Here is a 20,397-nt window from a genome sequence, read left to right on the forward strand (position 1 = left end):
AAAAAGGCACCTGCAGAATAGATGTGCACAAGGAAAACTTCAAAATTGTAGAAAATAATAAACCTTTTTTATTCCAAGCCTAATCAGATTATCAGATTTAATTCCAGCTTTAATAAACCTTAATCTTCTACCTAAATTCTCAACAGATCGATTAAATCAGAATCTCCAAAATAATTTGTTCCCGATGGTATCTTCTACATCAAAGATCAGAATAATTATATCAGAATCTCTGTGGGTAGGCCTAGACATTGGGATTTTGGAAAGAAACAGTCCTACAGATAGTACTATTGTGTTGCTAGGGTTGAGAATCATTGATCTAAACAATGTGCAGTTTAGATCTATTCATTATTCATTTATTCTTTCATTGTAGAGCTCTCATTTCCTCTATCACTCTATTCATGTCATAAGTGAGACAGCAGAATTATTAAGTTTGGACTTACAATAATAGGATTGTAAACTGGGGCAGTCACAGGTTGGGCCTCACGGGTGGCATCCTGGTACAGCAGTAGGGTTTGCACGGGCATGTCTCTCTGGAGATAGGGCACAATTTGCTGGGAAAAAGGCATGACTTTGGGCTGTGGGATGGACAGCAGTGGCTGAGGAGGAAGCATGGTAGTCTGAGGAAGAGCCTGGGGGATCTGGTGCATCAAGGGCTGGAGTAGAGGCAGAGGCAGAGGCAGAGGCAAGTGCAGATTTTCAAGATCAGTGAGATTCACGATTTGGCTGTCCAAAAGGGGCACTACTGGAGATTTCAGAAAGGGCATCACTTTGTGCCTGGGAAAGATGGTCTCCTTAACTTTGGGGATTTCCATTATTTCAGGCTGAAGGAAAGGCAGCACCATAGCAGGCTGAGCAAGGGGAAGGATGTTCTGTGGAAGGACAGGGGAAGGAATGGTCTCAGCATAAGGATAGACTAGAGGCTGTGGCTGGAAAAAGGGGTGGATTTTATTCTGGCGTTCCTCCTGGAAAGAAGGAAAAGAATCTTTGAGTCCATGATTCAGCTATAACTGTCATTTGTGATGAATTAACCTCCTGTCTTTTGAACACTCATAACTGAGTGGAAAGAGAAAGAAAATCTTTTACGGGTCTTGGTTAAGAAAGTATTTTCAGTCAGGTGAAGACTACTGAGTAAAACGCTCATTGAGGTATTTCTCATTTACTCCCTTTCATAGGTGAATCCACAGATCAAACTGAAATCAAGTTTTGGAGATTTCAAGACCCGTTTCACCTTTTTTCTGAATTGCCTAGATAGCTATCCACTTTGGTCTTCATAAGTATGGACTTTTCAACATAATGTGTTCATAATAGAGCAAATTGTTTTCACATATGAAAGATCTATTTAAAAAGACTTAGAGGGATAACTCCAACGTTTATTTGCTGTTGTTGTTTTAATGAAAATGAAATCTTAATTTATGGCTTAATTCAAGGAGTTTCTTACACTAGTCACCTTCCAGCACTACTTCCCTTGGTAGAAGGTAGTTATTTTGAGTCTTTCAAGAGGCATCAATTTGTGAATTCATTCTGATTTAAAAATATTTGGTGTAAGTTCCAAACAATACAACTTCATTGATAAAATAGAGAAGATTAAATATTATTATTAGATAAATATGTTACCAAATATGTTACCATATGTAATTTAATTAAATGAAGAATTTTATGTTGTCTAAGAAAATCTTTAATTTTAAGCAAGCTCTACTACTTAATTACTGTGTGATATTGTCAGATAATTGTGTACTCAATTGTTCTGTACCTCACTCCTTTCATCTGTGTAATGGAAATTCTTTGAAGAACTTCACCATTCATAAATGTTAATATAAAACATACAAAATGTTATATAAAATCAGTGAATATTCAGTGTGTCAGTGAATATTGTGTCACTGTGTGTCAGTGACACTGTGTGTCAGCTCATCAATACTGTGGGGTTATGAATGTTCTTGGTTTACAAATAAGAAAATTAAGTACAGAGAAACTTGAGGCCAAGGGTATACAACTAATAAATGTGTCATATTGCCTTCTTGTTCTCTTTCATCTGAATATCCATCTTGAGACTAAGGGGAACCTAGTTCCCCACTTGGAAATATGAGTAAATCAATAATTACCCTTAGGTTTTGATTCTATACTCTGCATATTAACTCTGAGTTTGAAAAAATGCATTTATGTCTTCAAAATATATTGACTGTCGGAATTTAATTTCCTCATTGGCATTTATTTTATTATCAGTCTTTAGAGTGAACACATACATATTTTGTGTGTATTAGATTCCATAATAACTTTAGAAATATACTTATCACAAATAAATTACCTGTCTCTGCTGCTGCTCCTCACGTTTAAGATTCTCAAGTTTCTGCTAGAAACCAAATCACATGTAAAGAAATGTTACCACCTATAAAAATTAAATGTGGGAAATTTTGAAAATAAGTACACTTAAATATGAAGGTGTTACCTTGTTGATGTGTGTAATAGATTCCTTCAGAAAGATAAAAATAAAATTAGGTTTAGTTTCATGAATGCTTCTTGTTTGTCAATACAAATCAGAAAATGACAACATGTAATAGGTTAACGTGTACACCTTGTTTGATAATAGTAAAAACTCAGGGTAATTGCTGAAACTTGTATGTTTTGCTGTTCTGCATAAGCTTGTTGTATAAAAGACAGATGAATGCAGTTAAATAAGAAAAGAAAATTAGTGAACATAGTGCAAAAAGAGGTATTTAATAGATGCTAATTTCTCTCTATCACCACACTCCCTTCCTAGGACAACAAATGATCTCTGTCACTCTATCTGAGTCTAAAAGAATCATATTCATTGATAATATGAATTTTATCTTTTAATTGTTTTAATCATTCTTAGTTTACTTATTATGTTTACACTTCAAATTAATCATAAGAAATAAATATCCCCCCTTAAGGGTCCGTTAACCTTGTAGAGACACCACGTATACTATTTAACTAATAGGTAATGACATATCAGGGTAAATACCTACCTGACTCTCCACGCAGGTTTAGGACTACACTACCTCTCACTGCCTTTTACTTAATATAGTGACTATTGCATTACAAAATATGTCCATTTGCATGTCTGCTCACACACTATGTTGCAAGGTCTTTTTTATGGACATCCCTGTTTTGGACCACAGCTCCTAGTCAATAAATATCAATAAATATCAGAACAGTGAATAAGGCGCTCAATAAATATCAGAACAGTGAATCAGGTCAGTGTAAAAAGAGCTCAAGACAGAAAAAAAACCTGTAAAGTTCATTGAAAAAAAAAGAGGGGGTCACAATGACATAATTTCAAGTAGTCAGCCAACTTAGAAAGTGCTAGTAGGATACTGAATTTTCCAGACATTTATTCTGTCCATAAACATTTACAATGGAAATTTACTTCAAAACTTATGTCAGAACATAGCTGCATTATTAACCTAACTGTCCTAATGTACCAAATAGAAAGATAACACAGCATTTTACTGTTCCAAGACTGGGAAATTTCCTCTGAAAACATTGTCTTACCTCACTGCTTGAAAGACTTTCCACAGTCTGTAAAGGAAAAACAAAAAATAAAACAATCAATAACTATTGCAGAATGTTAATAATTTATGGTTGGAAATTTTTTTCTGAATAAAAATATCTTACCTCAGTGGATTCAGTGAGTTCTTCCTTCTGTAAAGGAAAAATAAAACACTACTTTGGTTTCCATATGTAACTCATCGCTAAACATTTTTCCTATCTAATTTTTATCTTCTTTATGTAGCTATTTCACAAATTTGAGAAATAAAAAATGCTATATTGAGAGACTTAGAAGGCCATTGTTTTTGTCTTTTATGTTGAGTAACTTTGTTAACACATTTTTATTTTACATGAATCAACAGTTTTTGATGGGCAGCAGAAAAAAGTTATTTTCGTTTGTTTTAAACACTTTATTATGATTACAAATACATTCACGATTATGATTATTGCCTGATAGTCCATCCTATCATTGTCTTTGGATAGATACAGGTAGAAGTGGACCCAGTGCCCTAAGATGAGAGCTACACGTATTTTATCACTGGAATAAGATATATTTATCTGGGTTGTACATGCACGCCATCATATTTGTGCAATATTGTTATTGTCATTTTTATATCTGGTTCTTTTCATTTTGTCTCTTTGCTAATAAGTCCACTTGCTTTTCCCTAAGGAAGCGGTGGCACAGTGATAAAGAAAGCATTTGGCCCAGATTTGTGCCCCTACTGCACACTGCTGAAATACTGGGTGAATGTCAAAACAAATCTGTTGGAATTCTGCTTTATTTGTATTTTAAAAATGTTGTTGATGTTATTCTCTACACATAGGCAGATAGTCCATTGCAATCTTAATTATTTAGACACTTTCTTACCTCTCTTGCAAGAGCAAGAGCCACCAGGCAGGCGAGGATGAGGACCTTCATGGCTATCAAGTCCTGTCAATGGGGAAATGAAGGAATGGTAATAGATTGGTCAATCTATTTTCTTATTTAGCTAGGGTTACTTTCCTGTTAACGAAACTAAAGATAATATGTAATAAAAATCTCTGCATCTTAGGAAAAAAATACTAATAAAAACTTTATCAAGGTCAAAATCTCCCATGGCTCCTTACTCTTACATATTATTTTTATACTTCATGGCTAACTGTTCAGATTTTCTCAGGTATCACCTCCACCCTTTCTCACTCGTTTTCATCTCATTCACAGTACTATGGTTTTCTTGTGTTTTTTTTTTGAAAGACAGAAAAAAGTTATAAATACTAGAAAAAAGTTATAAGTAATTACAGAAACATTTATTAATTGATTCATTTGTTCAAAGATATTTATTTAACACCTTTTATTGCCAGATACTGTCTAGGTGCTGGGATTGTAGATCCTCAGTTCCATTGGGAGGAAACTGATCAAAGAAAATATAGACAAAGATCATATTTTAGTTTTTACTTTTTTTTAGTCAACCAAACCATTCCCATGAATATTTGTTTTAATCATATCTCATTTCCAATAAGACTGAGATTTCATTTGAGCATTTCCTTTATTTCCTCCACTTATCCAGATGCTCCACTGATTGGTTTGTTTCTTCTCGATTTATACCCACTACTCAGTCTTCATCCCTACATATCCAATAATTCCTCCTCTCCTTTGTGACACACAACTTTAGAGACAATACACTATGCTTTTTTTCTCCCTGATTTCTTGATGATTTACCAAAGCATCAGGTCCTCTTGCCCAATCCCCACTCCAGGCTACCTCTTCTTATAATACAACATATATGTTAACACTTTTAACCAAAATGTACTAAATGCCTGATTTTGTTGCATTTCTATAATTTCTTGTACAAAACAATGTTTGTGCTACTAAGATAGCTTGACATACAATCTTCAATCTCAGTTATTTAAACTAAACTTCTGAACTAAAAACATTTCACGAAAAAATTCCCTAATTTATCTGAAAAATATCCTTTCCAACATTTGAAGGCTGAAAATTATTCTCTTTATTCAGGAAAATATTTTTTTCTAGAGATTGCTCATGGGTACTATATAAATCTTCATAATTTTACTTTGCCTAAGAGCACCATAAGTTTCCAAATAATTTTTTTTTTAATTTTCAAAAAAGAATATGGTACTCCATTAGAGATCATTATGTATAGGAAGGATCTCATTTCATTTTCTGTATTTTATAATTAACATTTTATATACCAATTTTTTAGCCAGAACTTCATTTTGACCAATCTTATTCAAATCTTCTCTTTGTTTTTGTTTCCAATTCATCTCTGTCCCATTTAGAATTTTCTTACAAAATAAAACATTTTCTTTCTTTACTTAATTCTGTATTTCATATGCTTATTTTAATAATATTTTAAACTATTATAGACTAAATGATCAGCGAGAAAGTTGGCTACTCTACACAAGTTTGAGGAACACCTACTTCTAAAAAAGATTTATAAACATCTCAAGAAGTGCACATCCCCAAACAACTCCTGAAGTTTCTTGACTCAATGTGCCACCTCTAAAATTGCTGTTGGATAAAGGTTACCCATTAATTATTCAGATCCCCCTAAAATGATTTAAATATATTTTCTTTTATTGTTGTGGTTAGAAGATTTATTAATTCAAGAAATAGATTTTTTAATGTAGCCTGTGAACTGCCTTTGTACCAAAAAAATAGTAATCGTCATTACTACATTTTTTTAGACTCATAGAGGTTATGCAGTCATAATTTTTACCAAATCTTTATAGACATTTCTACTTTTTTTTAACCTAAGTGTTGGAAATAGTGCCAGTACTACTTTAAATATGCTTATTTGAAAGACTATATTTTAAGCAATTATTTTCTTCATATATCTCAGCCTACTTTGAAATAAAGGTGAAAAGAGGATATATCAAATTTATATCTGAAATTCTTACCTTTTTCCAAGGTGGAGGACAGGAAGTGAAGGGGAAGCTCAGTGGATGATGGTCTGTCTGCTTCTGTGGTGGCTTATATACTGTATTTAGTGGTATGCTAATTTTGTGGTTTGAGATAAAATCAATAGTGAGCTTCAATTCCAAGTAGTCCACATGATTGGAAAATGATTTCTGCCTATTATCTATACCCAGAAATTCTGGGGATCATCTTAACAAGGGAGCAATTCACAATTCAATAAAGGAAATCTGTCCAGGAAATGTAATTGTCTAATAACTGAAACAAAAGCTGGAAGACAGTGAGTCTCTGGCCCAATTCACAAATCATTGTGGATGCTATTAAATCTACTTAGCACTTGGTGGGTCCTCATGATCTCAATTGTAGGGGAATTCTATATGAACATCAGAGATATTCAGGGTCTTCACAAAGGCCATAATTTCATACTAACCTGAACAGTTATTAGTGTTTTACGTTGCAGTGGAGAAACTGACAAGATACAAGTCCATGATGATAGCTTGGTCATGTAAGGCAAACTCCAGGACTACTTGATTTGGGAAAAACAAATCATTCACTTCCAACCAATATTCCATACACAAGAGGAATAAAATTTCCTCTGTAATGAAACATCTCAGAAAAAGAATCTATCTGAACAGCTTGGCAAATCTGTTAACAAAAATATTACAAAATGTCACGGAGACTTATTTACCTGATAAATATTGATTACCTTTTTCTATTTCAGGCATAATAATAGCCTTTATTTTTATACTTAGTATCACCCCTAGTCCAGGCACTGTGCATTTTGCAGACATTATCTTGTATAATCTCTACAAAAGCTTCATGGGGTAGTTCTCCTCTTCACATTTTGATTAAAGAAATGGAGACAACAAAAGATTGAGTAACTTTCTCAAAATAATATTGCTTGTTAATGGCAAAGGTATAATTTAAAACTACTAGATCTGTCTGACTACATTTATTTCTATTTGATCATATGTAGTGCCCATGTTTTAACTCCCTTTATAAATTCTGTTATAAAATTTAGCTATCGGGGTTCCTGGGTGGCTCAGTCTGTTAAAAGTCGGACTTTGGCTCAATTATGATCTTGCGGTTTGTGGGTTCGAGACCAGCATAGGGCTCTGTGCTGATGGTTCAGAGCCTGGAGCCTGCTTCAGATTCTGTGTCTCCCTCTCTCTTTGTCCCTCCCCTGCTTGTGCTCTCTCTCTCTCTCTCAAAAATAAATAAATATAAAAATTTGAATAAATAAATAAAATTTAGCTATGAATGTAGCATATGTGGTTAAATGTGTAGAATTTATTTATGCCTGAATTGGAGAAATGGGGCACCAGAGCTGAGTGTGGACAGGAGGATCTGGTTACTAAAGAGCTGCTATTTTAGTTAGACCTTAAAAGAATAAGTAGAATTTTAAGAGAGATTAAATGGGAATAAAGTATTTTGGCTGAAGGAAAGACAGGAGTTTGAAGAGAAAAATACCAATTTTGATAGGTTCTGTGCTTCAGGTTACACAGAAGGTATAGAATATAAGTGAAGGGGTTTGATGGAGTCAGACCACAATGTCTTTGAATTTCAATCATGCAGTGTGACACAATTCACTAGAAATGAGGGAAGATACTAGATATTTTAAGCAAGGAAGAATTGTAAAATTTCTTGAATTTTATAACTTTATGACAATATCTCCAGTAACCAGTAAAGGAGGTTATTACAGTAACATGTTATTACAGTAGTCTAAGACAGACAGTACGACGATGCCAACTAGAAAGATGGTACTGGGTATCTTAGGCAATGAGAAGACAAAAGTGTTGTTAAAATATGAGAAATGTGAGAAATCAGGGAAATGAACAGAATATGCCTTGTGATTGAAAATTTAGCTCCGTTGTAAACCAAGATAAGAAACCAAGCTGAAATTAGAGGGTTAAATTAGAAGGTTAAATGAAGCTTGAAGGTGTCCAGAAGGTATTGTTAGTTAAATATGATGCTCAGAGAAGTCATAGGTATAGTCATAAGTACATGTGTTGCCAAGGAAGGCAATAAATGGAGATGAAACAGAAAGAGAGGAAGAGGTCAGATAAAGAAGGACAAAACATCCTGGGCTCCTAAGGATTATGAATTTTATTCTGTAGACAATGGGGTGGAGAGTAACATTCAGAGAGTAACTACTCCCAGAGTTCAAACACTAACAGCACACATTTATTCAAATAGGACTGCTCAGGTTTTGGGTTCATATTTTTGGCAGTAGGCCAATGTTTGTCAGCTAATGTTTGTGGAAGAACAGAAGATAGAAGGCAGAAAGGAAAGTGAAGCACAGAGAGGAGCAGGGTTTGCACTGCAATAGTCTGAGGCACACCACGAAAGTATTTAATATGCACCTACTTACAAGAGCAGTCTTCAGGTTTCTTTGCCTCTTTAGTGGTTGATGTTCATAATGTAATTGTCTAATTGTATTTAACGCTACTTATTTTTACAGTGTTGTTTTCTTATCATTGCCAACAATAGATATAATCAGGACTTAAGCACAGACAGATGCTTTTTAAAGTGAACAAGTAGAATATAAGCATAACTCTAACACACATTCATATCATGCTACATGTACGAGGGAGGGAAATACTCCTGATTGTCATATATGTTTTATATTGCTTGGAAAACTTAAGTCAACATCTACTGTGTATTGGAATTATTTAGCTAATATTCATTCTAAGATTATGTTCATATTGAACCAGGATGAAGGTGTGGAAAGAAATAATGAAAGGTCCCCACTGTCATAGGTCCAAGTGAAAAAGGCCTTGGCTGCCCAGGGTGCCCTTATGTGTTAGTCCTTGGTTGCCAAGGCCATAGGCAAAAATGTGTAATTTCTAAGAAAAGGAATAAAAAAGCAAGCATGCCATACCCACTGAACATTTCCTTTTTATTTTCTCAGCAATATGCTGTACATATTATGCAATAAATACAGCATTTTCTTATAACTCTTCCTCACCAATTTTGAATTACTTTAGTCAGTATAGTTATGGACTCAGATGGACCAGAAAAGTAGGCAAGTGATCAAGGAAATCACTAACAATACACTAGAGAAAGAGGCTTGCCCAAGGGAAAATTGAAAAGCCATAGATGTAAGATAACACCTGATGCCACTAGCCGGTAAGCATCAGAACACAAGGACAAGTAAGGAGCCAAGTATCATGTGGGCGATCCAAACCTTGCCAATGCATAATTTAACAATTGCCAGTTACTTAAAGTAAAATGAGAATTTCATCCACTGAAATCTGATGTAGCAACCGTGAGTGAAGAGCAAGCTATAATAAAAACAAGATGTTCTAGGACTATTTGTTATAAACAGAATTTGTTCAGCTGAAGTTCTTTCCTATATTGGGCAATGAATCTGAAATATGCAAGCATGAGATCTGGGTGAGGCACAAAAGTCGATAGCTGAAGCCATGTAAATAACATCCTCAAGAAAGAAAGCAGATCAACAACAACAACAACGACAACAAGAGGATAAAGAGTACAGTAAAGGGACCAAAAATGTTCAGAAAGTAAGAACTGGGAGAGACTCTAGATATCATTCATATGATATTTTAAATATATTTTACAAACAAGGATACTTAGGATCTGAGAATTTGCATTATTTGCTGAGGATACTACAACTATTTAGAGATAGAGCTGGTACTAAAAAACTTTTTCCTGAGTAATATTTGAGAAACTGTTTAATAACTTCCAAAACACGGTCGGGGATGGGGGAAGGAAATAAAATAAATAGTGCAGATTTGTATAATGATCCAGGCTTATGCACAATATAACATATAATTGATTAACCCTGACAATTTATTAGGTAAAAATAGATATCTTAGCATTATTTATTTAGATGCAGTATTTTAATTCTCCCCATGAGATTATTCGAATATAACAAAAAATATTTAATTGAAATATAGTTATTAAAATGTATTTTAAAAAGTTACTCAAGAATCATAAAATAAGAACAAAGTTCTCTAAGCTGGCAGACATCATGGAAGCATAAATCCCAAGGTGCTGATTCACAAAACATATCCTTTTTTTTTTACGAAACATATTCTTAATTCTAATCACTCTTAACTTTACATTCTGGGCAGAATAACTCTTCTTTTTTTCTTAAGTTTATTTATTTATTTTTGAGAGAGAGAGGAGGGGCGGAGTGAAAGGGAGAGAGAGGATCCCAAGCAGGCTCCGCCTTATCAGCTGGAGCCTGACGTTGGGACTGGATCTCAGGAACTATGATATCATGCATGACCTGAGCCGAAATTCAAGTCAGACGCTTAACCTACTGAGCTACTGGGGCTCCCCTGTTTGTCTGTTACTCTTGAGTAGTTATTCTTGCTCTTAGCAAAGCCAAACACTACACTTGCTCACTAGACCAACCCCTCCTACTAACTCAAGGAAATAGCATTGCATCCCCATTCTCCACTCTTTGATACATCCTTGCCAACCTTCTGCCATTTCTTTCATCTTAAAAAGAACATACTCCTTCTCTTGACCCCATTCCTTGGTAACGTTACCTGTTTCTTTCCCGCTTCTTTTCAGGGGTTCAGGGTATAATTTTTTTTTTAATTTGTCCGTACTTGGTATCTCCAGTTGCTCTTCTCCTTCATCTTTTTTGTTTCCTTATAATCAGACTTTCACATCTACCAGTCCACAAAGACTCTTAGCGAGGTCAGAATTGACATTTGTTTTTCTAAACCCCATGGCCATTTCTAGGGCTTCCTCTTACATGTGCTATCAACAGCATTTGACATTTGCGACACTTCCTTCATTTAGATCCTGGGTCACTACACTCTTCTCATTCTTCTAACTTTTGGCAACCCTTTTTCAGATTTACTGATGGTTCCTTCTCATTTACAGGACACATGATGGACAAAGGCTCTAGGAATCAGTTCTTGGACTTCTCTATTGTCTGTACTCACTTCTCTGTTGAACTTATCCAGGCTCCCATTATTAAGCTTATTAAGCTCCCAAATTTAGCTGCAAGCCCAACCTCTCCCTTAAATTCCATACTTGTATATGCAATGGATTAATCACCCATCTCCCTGAATGTCTTAATAGGAAATGTTAAACAACATATCTAAAACTGAGTTATTGACCTTCCAAAAAACTTTCTGCTCTTAAAAGCTTCCCATTCCAAATGCTTCTCTGCCATTCCTCGGTCCAAAAATTGCTAGTCATCTTTGACTCATCTCTCTTTTTTTTTCACACCTACATTTGATCCATTAGCAGATCCCTTGGGCTCTATTTTCAAATGGTATCCAGAATCTGACACTCTCATGACCTTCATTGTTACCACTATGGTTCAACCCAGCATTATAACTTGCTTTATAGGAGTAACCTTCCAACTGGTCTCACTGCTTCTTCCCTTCTGCTATTTTCAAATGAGAAGTCAGGGTGATGCTCTTAAATGCAATTCATAGTATTTCACTTTATTACCATACATTCTTCCATTGATTTCCTGTCACTCCCAGATTAAAATCCAAAATCATTAAAATTTCCTAAGATATCTTACTTCATCAGCCTCCCTGATGCTTCTTTGATCTTACATTCTATATTCCTCATGTACTTCCTGTTCTTGTCCTGTTGGCCTCTTTGCTATTCCTTGAGCTCTCTAAGCGAGCTGCTGTGGGAGATGGAGGAAAGAAGCATCAAAGGAAAAGACTTCAAAAGGGAAGGGCTGGAGAATGTGCAAGGCCTTAGGACATGTTTACACAGTTGAACATGGCTGCGGCTCACAAGGAACTCCTAGAGCCATTAACATTCTCAAGGGCCAGATCCTCCTTCACACGTGACCCTTCCTGGTGTTATAAAAACCAATTAACTCAAAATTCAACCTTGAAAAGCTAAACCACTAGATTGATTAACACACTTGCTTAGCTGACTTTATGCACGTAGTCTTTAGCAGTCATCCTAAGAAAAAGAAGCTTCATTCTGGAGTCAGGGCCTCATTTCCACTGGAGTATGAAGACCTTCACTTAACTGCACTTTGTTTGCAGACTCATCTTTTGAGACTCTCGCCATACTCCCTGCAACAAGCTGCCACCTAAGAGCTTTCCACCTGCTGTTTTCTCAGTCTGGAATTCTTAACCCAGATGAACACATGGACCACACTCTCTTCTCTTTCTGTACCTTAAGTCCTTACTTACCTTTTCCATGAGGCTTTTCCTGGCCATGTTCCACAACACTCCTCCTGATACTGCCTACTTCATTTTCTTTACTTATTTTTCTTCTTAGCATACAATACAACGTAAATACTATACATTTTACTCTTTTAATCGTGTGGTTTTTTGCTGCCTGTCTCCAATTATGTGTTTGTGTAAACCTGTACACTTATAAATTTGTATCCCCTTTATGAAAATGTATTTTCATGAGGGCTCTATCTCAAGAGCCTAGAATAATGTATCTTCGTTTGAATATTTAAACAGTTTATGTAATGAATTTAAATATGTATAATTAAATAGTTTAAATAACTGTTACATGAGTGAATGAATGAATAAATCTATGTTAGTGACTAAAATACAGCATCACTGCAAATACTCTGTTAATGAACACACCAAATAAGCAATGACTATACCTTTTTAAGGCTTGGAGGATATTTCCACAGAAATATTGAAATTTCAACTTTGTTTTGGAAATGCAGAAGTTCATTAATCAGAGGATGTGAGCAGAAGGCATCCTCTGTCAGTGGTACATTGCAAGTCTTGAAGACATAAAATTATAGGATATTTTCAGGAAAATCATGGATAAGGCATGAAGTGAGGTCAGAAGTATCTCCCAGGAAAGATATGTAATAGCTTGAATGCTCTTTCAATATCTTCAATATTATTCTGTATGTAACATAAAGCCACAAATACACACACACACACACACACACACACACATATACAGTAAAATGACTTGGTACATCTGTTTGTGCAAAATAATTCTGAGAATAATATGATAATGATCTGGCAAATGTTAGGGGAAAAGTGGAAAGGTCAATCAGGAAACAAATGATAATTATCCAAGAGTAACATGAATGAGCAAAAGTCAGTTGAATGCAGAAGTTATAAAGCAGAAATCACCAATGTATTTTTTAATTAATTAATTAATTTTTATTTATTTGTTTGTTTGTTTGTTTATTTATTTTAATATGAAATTTATTGTCAAATTGGTTTCCATACAACACCCAGTGCTCATCCCAACAGGTGCCCTCCTCAATGCCCATCACCTGCTTTCCCCTCCCTCCCACCCCCCCTAATCAATCCTCAGTTTATTCTCAGTTTTTAAGAGTCTCTTATGGTTTGGCTCCCTCCCTCTCTAACTTTTTTTTTCCTTCCCCCCCCCCCCATGGTCTTCTGTTAAGTTTCTCAGCTGGGGGCAGACATTGGTCATATTTGGAAGTAAAGGATGGGAGAAACTAGTGATATAGCTGGAATAATAGAGAATTATGAGATAGTATTTGTAGAATGTAGGATGAGAGAAATTGATAGTATGTCTGGGGAAAGAAAGACCAATGAAAATTAAGTAGCGATTTAGAAAGAAAGGGGCTAAGACAGAAGAGTTAGAGGAGGTATTAAGAGCAAAACTACCCAAGAGAAATGACTGATCCAGACCTTCTCTCAAGTTCCAGAAATGAAGAAGCATGGCTATCAAGCCCCAATATAATTGATGGGGATGAAAATTGAATAAGACCGATTTCTTGCCCTCGAGAGACAATGCTTTTTAAATAGATTCATACAAAACAATATGGACTGATAGGAAGTCATAAAAACTGAAAGGCAAAACAATATGATTTATAGGAGATATAAAAATCAGAGACTATATAAATTACATAAAATTTATATATAATGATGTAAGTGATATAAAAAACAGAAATTTTAGGAAAACATAAACCACTTTAAAGTATTCAATGGCTATAAATAACCTATAGAGTAGTAATTGATCTTCAGAATGTAATAATGTGTGGTAAAATTTTAAAATCCTTCTACATAAAATGATTAGGGATTTTTAAACATCTTTATACTTAAAAGTTAATTTTTAGACTAAAGATACCACTTAGCTTGCCAAAATGACCCATTCTCCAGTAATACAGATACACAAGCAGTACTTTGGAAAACCCAGCCCTTCAATATGTTTTGTTGATGCACACTATTTTGAAGCATGTTTTAAGTAGTTGACAACATGTAAATATCAGAAGTTTCATATTTTTAAAAATCAATACTTTTGATTCATCTCCTAAAAATAATTTCAAGGGTCTAGCAATACAAAGCACTAATTCTTACATGTCAAAAATTGGCTGGAGGTGAATATCAATTGTTACATTACTTTCACCAAGGCTTGAACTCCAGAAGGTCAAAATCCTTAGTTTATCTTACCTTTTGTAGATCTAATTCTGTTTTAAGTTTTTTATTTAAATTTCAGTTTTTTAACATACAGTGTAATATTAGTTTCAATTATAGAATTTTGTGATTTTTTACTTGCATACAACACCCAGTGCTCATCACAAGTGTTCTCCTTAATGCCCATTACCCTTTAGCCCATCCCCCTGCCCAACCCCCCTCCAGCAAACCTGTTTGTTCTCTATAATTAAGAGTCTGTTTTATGGTTTGCCTATTTCTTCTCCCAACCCCTCATTCATTTGTTTTTTTAAATTCAACATATGAGTGAAATCATATGGTATTTTTTTCTCTGACTGACTTATTTCACTTAGCGTAATACACTCTAGCTCCATCCATGTTGCTGCAAATGGCAAGATTTTATTCTTTATGTGGCTGAGTAACATTCCATTCTGTATATACATATATATACTACCTCTTCTTATCCATTCACCAGTTGATGGACACTTGACTCCATAATTTATCTCTTGTTGATGATGCTGCTATAAACATTGGGGTGCATATGTCCCTTCAAATCTGTATTTTTATAATCTTTGGGTAAATATCTAGTAGTGCAATTGCTGAATTGTAGGATAGTTCTATTTTTAACTTTTTGAAGAACTTCCATATTGTTTTCCAGAGTGGCTGCACCAGTTTGCATTTCCACCAACAGTGTAAGAGGGTTCCCCTTTCTCCACCTCCTCCCTAACATCTGTTGTTTCCTGTGTTGTTAATTTTAACCATTCTGACAGGGGCGAGGTGATATCTCGTAGTTTTTGATTTGTATTACTCTGATAATGAATGACGTTGAGCATCTTTTCATGAGTCTGTTGGCCATCTGGATGTCTTTGGAAAAATGTCTGTGTCTTGTTTGGAAAATGTCATGTCTTCTTGACTGGATTATTTGTTTTTTGATTGTTGAGTTTGATGAGCTCTTTATAGATTTTGGATATCTAATTCTGTTTTACTCACTTACCTGGCGTCTACAGTTCCTTGAATTTGTATTTTCTGATTTAGCATCTTTCACTCAAATAATAGTATTTTCTATTATAAACATTATTAGTAAACTTTACAATAAAACATACACACATATTGTATATATTGTCAACATCTTACAGATGTAAAACTTGAAGATAAAGATTATTTTTTCAATCTACAGTGCTAATAAATAGTGGATAGGAGTCCTATTCTATTATGTGGCTTGTCATTCAGGCAGACAAGTGTTTACAATCAGTAGATGGCTACCAAGCTTTAGTTCTCCATTCATTCAAATAATGAAGTACACTTATTTTAATAGGGATATAATTTATGACATATCCAAATGTTTTTGAGATACATGTTCAGATAAAATTAGAAAATACGTTTGGGAAATTCATTTTGCCTGTATCCAGCTAAACTTATACACATAAGAAATTGAGGCCAAGAGAGAATTAAGAACTTCTTTGAAACTCAGAACTAGATCATGGCAGAGGTGAGCCTACATAAAAACAGAATGTTAATAATCAATATACATATAACATCTTCATTTCCTATTATCATGTTCTGGATCATCCTGCATGAAACACTCCTTAGAATATGTGGGTACAAAAATTGGGCAGAAAAATAATAGGTGATCATAGTATTTCTTAGAATCCAGATGGGTTACTGGTATTTTAAACCACATAACTACCATATTAATAGAAACAAGGTTTCAACAGTGTTGAGATTATCCACTGCTCAGGCTTTTTGTCTTCCCTTTAGAAAACAAGATATATTTTCATATATCCTTTCTCTCACATTTTTTATCTGTGAAAAATGTATATACAACCAAATAATATTATTTAGCAGAAAAATACAAACAATATTTTAAAGGTACTAAAATAAGATATATTTCTAAATGTTTTATTTATTTATTTTGACAGAGAGAGAGAAAGAGAGCAGGGGGGAGGGTCAGAGAGAGAGAGAATCCTAAGGGGGCTCTACATCATCAAGTCAGAGCCTGATGTGGGGCTGGATCTCACAAACCATGAAATCCTGACCTGAGCCAAAAATCAAGTGTTGGATGCTTAACTGACTGAGCCACCCAGGCACCCCTAAAATAAGATATTTTTAAGAATGTTTTTTTCTAATTAGCACAATACTCTTATTAACCATTCTTTATCAGTTTTTCTTTAACAGGATTGACAAATAGAAACTGGAAGCAGTTTATTGTGTCGGTTTTATTTTATTATTATATTCTAAGGTCTTGCTTTTTGATGGCAGGACATTCAAAATGATTACTTTAGAAGTTTAGGAAACTCTTTATCTCTAAAATAGTGAAAAATAATCCACCTTGCATTATTCTTGTGTAGATAATACACATACATGCCTAGCACAGTGTCTAGAACAAAAGCTGTTAGGGATTAGAAGTTTTTTAAGTTTATTTATTTATTTTTGAGAGAGAGTGACAGAGAGTGCACAAATGACGGAGGGGAAGAGAGAGAGAGAGAGAGGGTGAGAGAGACTCCCAAGCAGTCTCTGTGCTGTCAGCCTAGAGCCTACTGGATCACATGAACTGTGAGATCATGATCTGAGCTGAAATCAAGTGTATCTTACTGACTTGAGCTACCCAGGTTCTCCTTGTTTTATTTTTTAAACTGACATTTTGAGAATATTTCTTTGTTACTTAATTTTTTTTCTTTTCTATCTATCATCTATTTATTTAAAATTTTTATTTAAATGCCAGTTAGTCAACATAGAGTGCAATATTACTTTCATGTGTACAACTTAGTTAGTCAATACTTATATACTGCACCCGGCGCTCATCACAACAATGTCACTAAGAATATATCTGTTGAAATACTAAAACAAATAAATACAAGTGAAATAAATTATATCTATGGCTAATTACCTAGTTAAAAGACATTAGCTCAAAGAATGTTCATCTTAGAAACCAAGAGTTTAGGGGTGCCTAGGTGGCTCAGTTGGTTAAGCATCCAACTCAGGTCACGATCTGCGTTCAAGCCTTGCATCGGGCTCTGTGCTCACAGCTTGGAACCTGGAGCCTGCTTTGGATTCTGTGTGTCCCACTCTCTGCCCCTTCCCCAACTCATGCTCTGTCTCTGTCTGTCTGTCTGTCTCTCTCTCAATATTGAATAAATTTAGAAAAAAAGTAAAAAGAACCCAAAAGTTTAAATTGTTTTATTTTTAAAATTAAATAGAATTTAGGTTATGCATAAATAGATAATTAGACCCAAGATAGCAATACATGCCAAAGATCTAATCTTGCCCTGAAAATATCTGAGTGTGTATCAGAATTTTGCAATTTACTAGCCATGTGGCCTAATAAAAGTACAATTTATCTGAGCTTCATCTTTCTCAGATGTGAGACATTCATACAAATTACTGAGTACTTAAGTAGGTAAGAGATATGAAAGTGCTTTATATATAAAAAACTCTATCAATATAATAAATCATTCTATTCATAATCATTCTAAAGATTATAGGAGCAACTCAGTCCCTTAACCAACAGGGAACATGCTTTCCCCTCCCACCTCGGCTGTTCACTCATTTTCCTCACAAGGTCTCATGTTGCTCATTGCCTTTGCTACCTCATGCATTCTGTATCCATTCATACATTTTGAAGGCCTTTGGCACTTCCTGAAATGTACAGCCAATTCAAAATTAACATTCAGGATTTGCATTCTACATATAAACAATGTGGATAAAAAGAAAACAGTATTAGGGGTACTTGGCTGGCTCAGTCAGTAGAGCACCCAACTCTTGGTCTCATGGTCATGAGTTCAAGCCCCACAATGGATATAGAGATTACTTTAAAAAAGAAAAAGAAAAAAGAAAAATATGTTAGTAATTCATCTTTCACAGAAATCAGTAGGTTTACTCTTCTTTTCCCTCTGTCATACTTTAACCATTCTCTTTTTTCTTTTGATTCCAGTATTGGCCCCCATCATTTCTGTTCATGACATCTTTTTATTCAGCTAAGAACACAATGAAGCCAGTAGCAGTTATAAGATAAAGAGACATAAGAACCGTTTTTGCCATCATTTTCTAAGAATTTAGTGATAATGTTGGATTTGTATATCAAGTATTCACATGAAGAAAATTATTTCAGCTTTCAATTTTCACTTCTGTACGAGAGGAGATACTTGCTAAAGGTTATTAATTGGAACATAAATGATAAAACACGTTTTTCCCCTTGAAGAAGTTACTATTATGTCTAAAGTAGTTCAGTGCCTTATGGCACATTTGCTCACATACCATTCTCTATTTAAACTATATGACAAGTTAACTGACTTTATTAAAATCCCAAGTGTCCAAGCGGTTGCAAAAAGAAGGAAATAGGATTTACTCCAAATATAGAAGTTTGAATATTTATATAGTAGACAACTTTGTAAATGAACACACATCAACTAATGCTCCCCCCGGTAAAGTATTTTGAAGGTCTTTTCCCACTGAATAAAAATAAAACAAACAAAACAGAACAAAATAAAACCCACAGAGATCCAGTTTGGCTTTATGAATGAGCAAAAAAATAATTTGTTATCTTTTTTATTTCTATCTAGAAGAACACAGAGGTCCCCTCCTCTACTGAGACAAGGAACTTTATCAGAAGCCATACAGTATCCTGGCATCGAGTAACAGAGACTACATCCTGTGAGACTCCACACTCCACAGAGCACAGCAAAGAGAGGGAGGGAACACCAACAACACACGCTTCTAAACGTACCAACTTGTGTTCTGTCAGAATCCTCAAAGTTTTCCCCTTTAACTTTTTGGAAGTCATTTAATAGTAGTGATGTGTTCATTTGAGCCATCATATTAAATATACCTTGGAAACAGAGACAAAGTGGATTATAAAAAAAGACTCCTGTCTTTCCCGTTCCATTAAAGAGCTAATCCCAATATCACTGAAGGATTTGTCTCACTTTCATACTAAATGCATTATCTCTAAAATAAAGGAAAGCAATTTGAGGAAAAATGTAAAAATTGCTCCCAAACTTGCTGTTGATTTGCAAAAAGAGCTATAATTACTCCCACTAGGACTGAGCCTAAGAAGAGAATGAGTCAGCTATCCAGAATATAACAAGTTAGTTGCCCTAGAAGAAATTTCACTTTACACTATTAAAAACATTGAGTTTATAATATAACCAAGTTTACACTAAATAGGCAAAATATTTTACCTTAGACAGCCTTCATTTGTTGTTCTCAATTCTGTACACTTTTGGTCACAATTTTGTGTTTTCCTATCTACTATTTTATTTTATACCAAAGCATACTATTCTGGCATTTCTGTATACTGCAGTTTGCTCTTAAATCAAGAGTTAAATCAATACTGATTTTTATTTCTTTACAGAAGGACATTCACTTCATGTTCCATTAGTTACAACACCTTGACTTGAATAAAATATAACATGAATTAAAAATATTATTCTCACTTTTGCCTGGATTTAAATTAAGGTAAAAGGTAAGAAGTCCATCAACTGATGAATGGATAAAGAAGATGTGGTTTATATATAAATGGAATACTACTTGGCAATGAGAAAGAATGAAATCTGGCCATTTGTAGCAATGTAGATGGAAATGGAGAGTATTATGCTAAATGAAATAAGTCAGGCAGAGAAAGACAGATACCAT

The 20,397-nt window shown here is 34.5% G+C and overlaps 1 protein-coding gene across 1 annotated transcript; it reads right to left on the bottom strand.

The window, feature by feature from the left end:
• Window positions 1–401: 401 nt before the first annotated feature.
• On the bottom strand, window positions 402–4,426 carry CSN2 (casein beta). Its single transcript, XM_049630027.1, has 6 exons — window positions 4,376–4,426; window positions 3,634–3,660; window positions 3,511–3,537; window positions 2,444–2,467; window positions 2,303–2,347; window positions 402–962 (listed from the first exon to the last, which is right to left on the bottom strand). Exons 1-6 carry the CDS (start codon window positions 4,424–4,426, stop codon window positions 402–404), a joined length of 735 nt encoding a protein of 244 aa, XP_049485984.1.
• Window positions 4,427–20,397: the final 15,971 nt, after the last annotated feature.

Source organism: Panthera uncia, chromosome B1 (genome assembly GCF_023721935.1).
Source record: "Panthera uncia isolate 11264 chromosome B1, Puncia_PCG_1.0, whole genome shotgun sequence".
Taxonomy (NCBI): Eukaryota; Metazoa; Chordata; class Mammalia; order Carnivora; family Felidae; genus Panthera; species Panthera uncia.

Bases quoted from the DNA above. Each gene is read 5' to 3' on its own strand.
- CSN2 (XM_049630027.1), bottom strand. From the start codon at position 4,426: ATGAAGGTCCTCATCCTCGCCTGCCTGGTGGCTCTTGCTCTTGCAAGA. The intron at 3,538-3,633 runs GTAAGATATTTT...TTTCCTTTACAG, and splicing joins AACTCACTGAATCCACTGAG to ACTGTGGAAAGTCTTTCAAG. The intron at 2,348-2,443 runs GTAACACCTTCA...TTTGGTTTCTAG, and splicing joins CTATTACACACATCAACAAG to CAGAAACTTGAGAATCTTAA.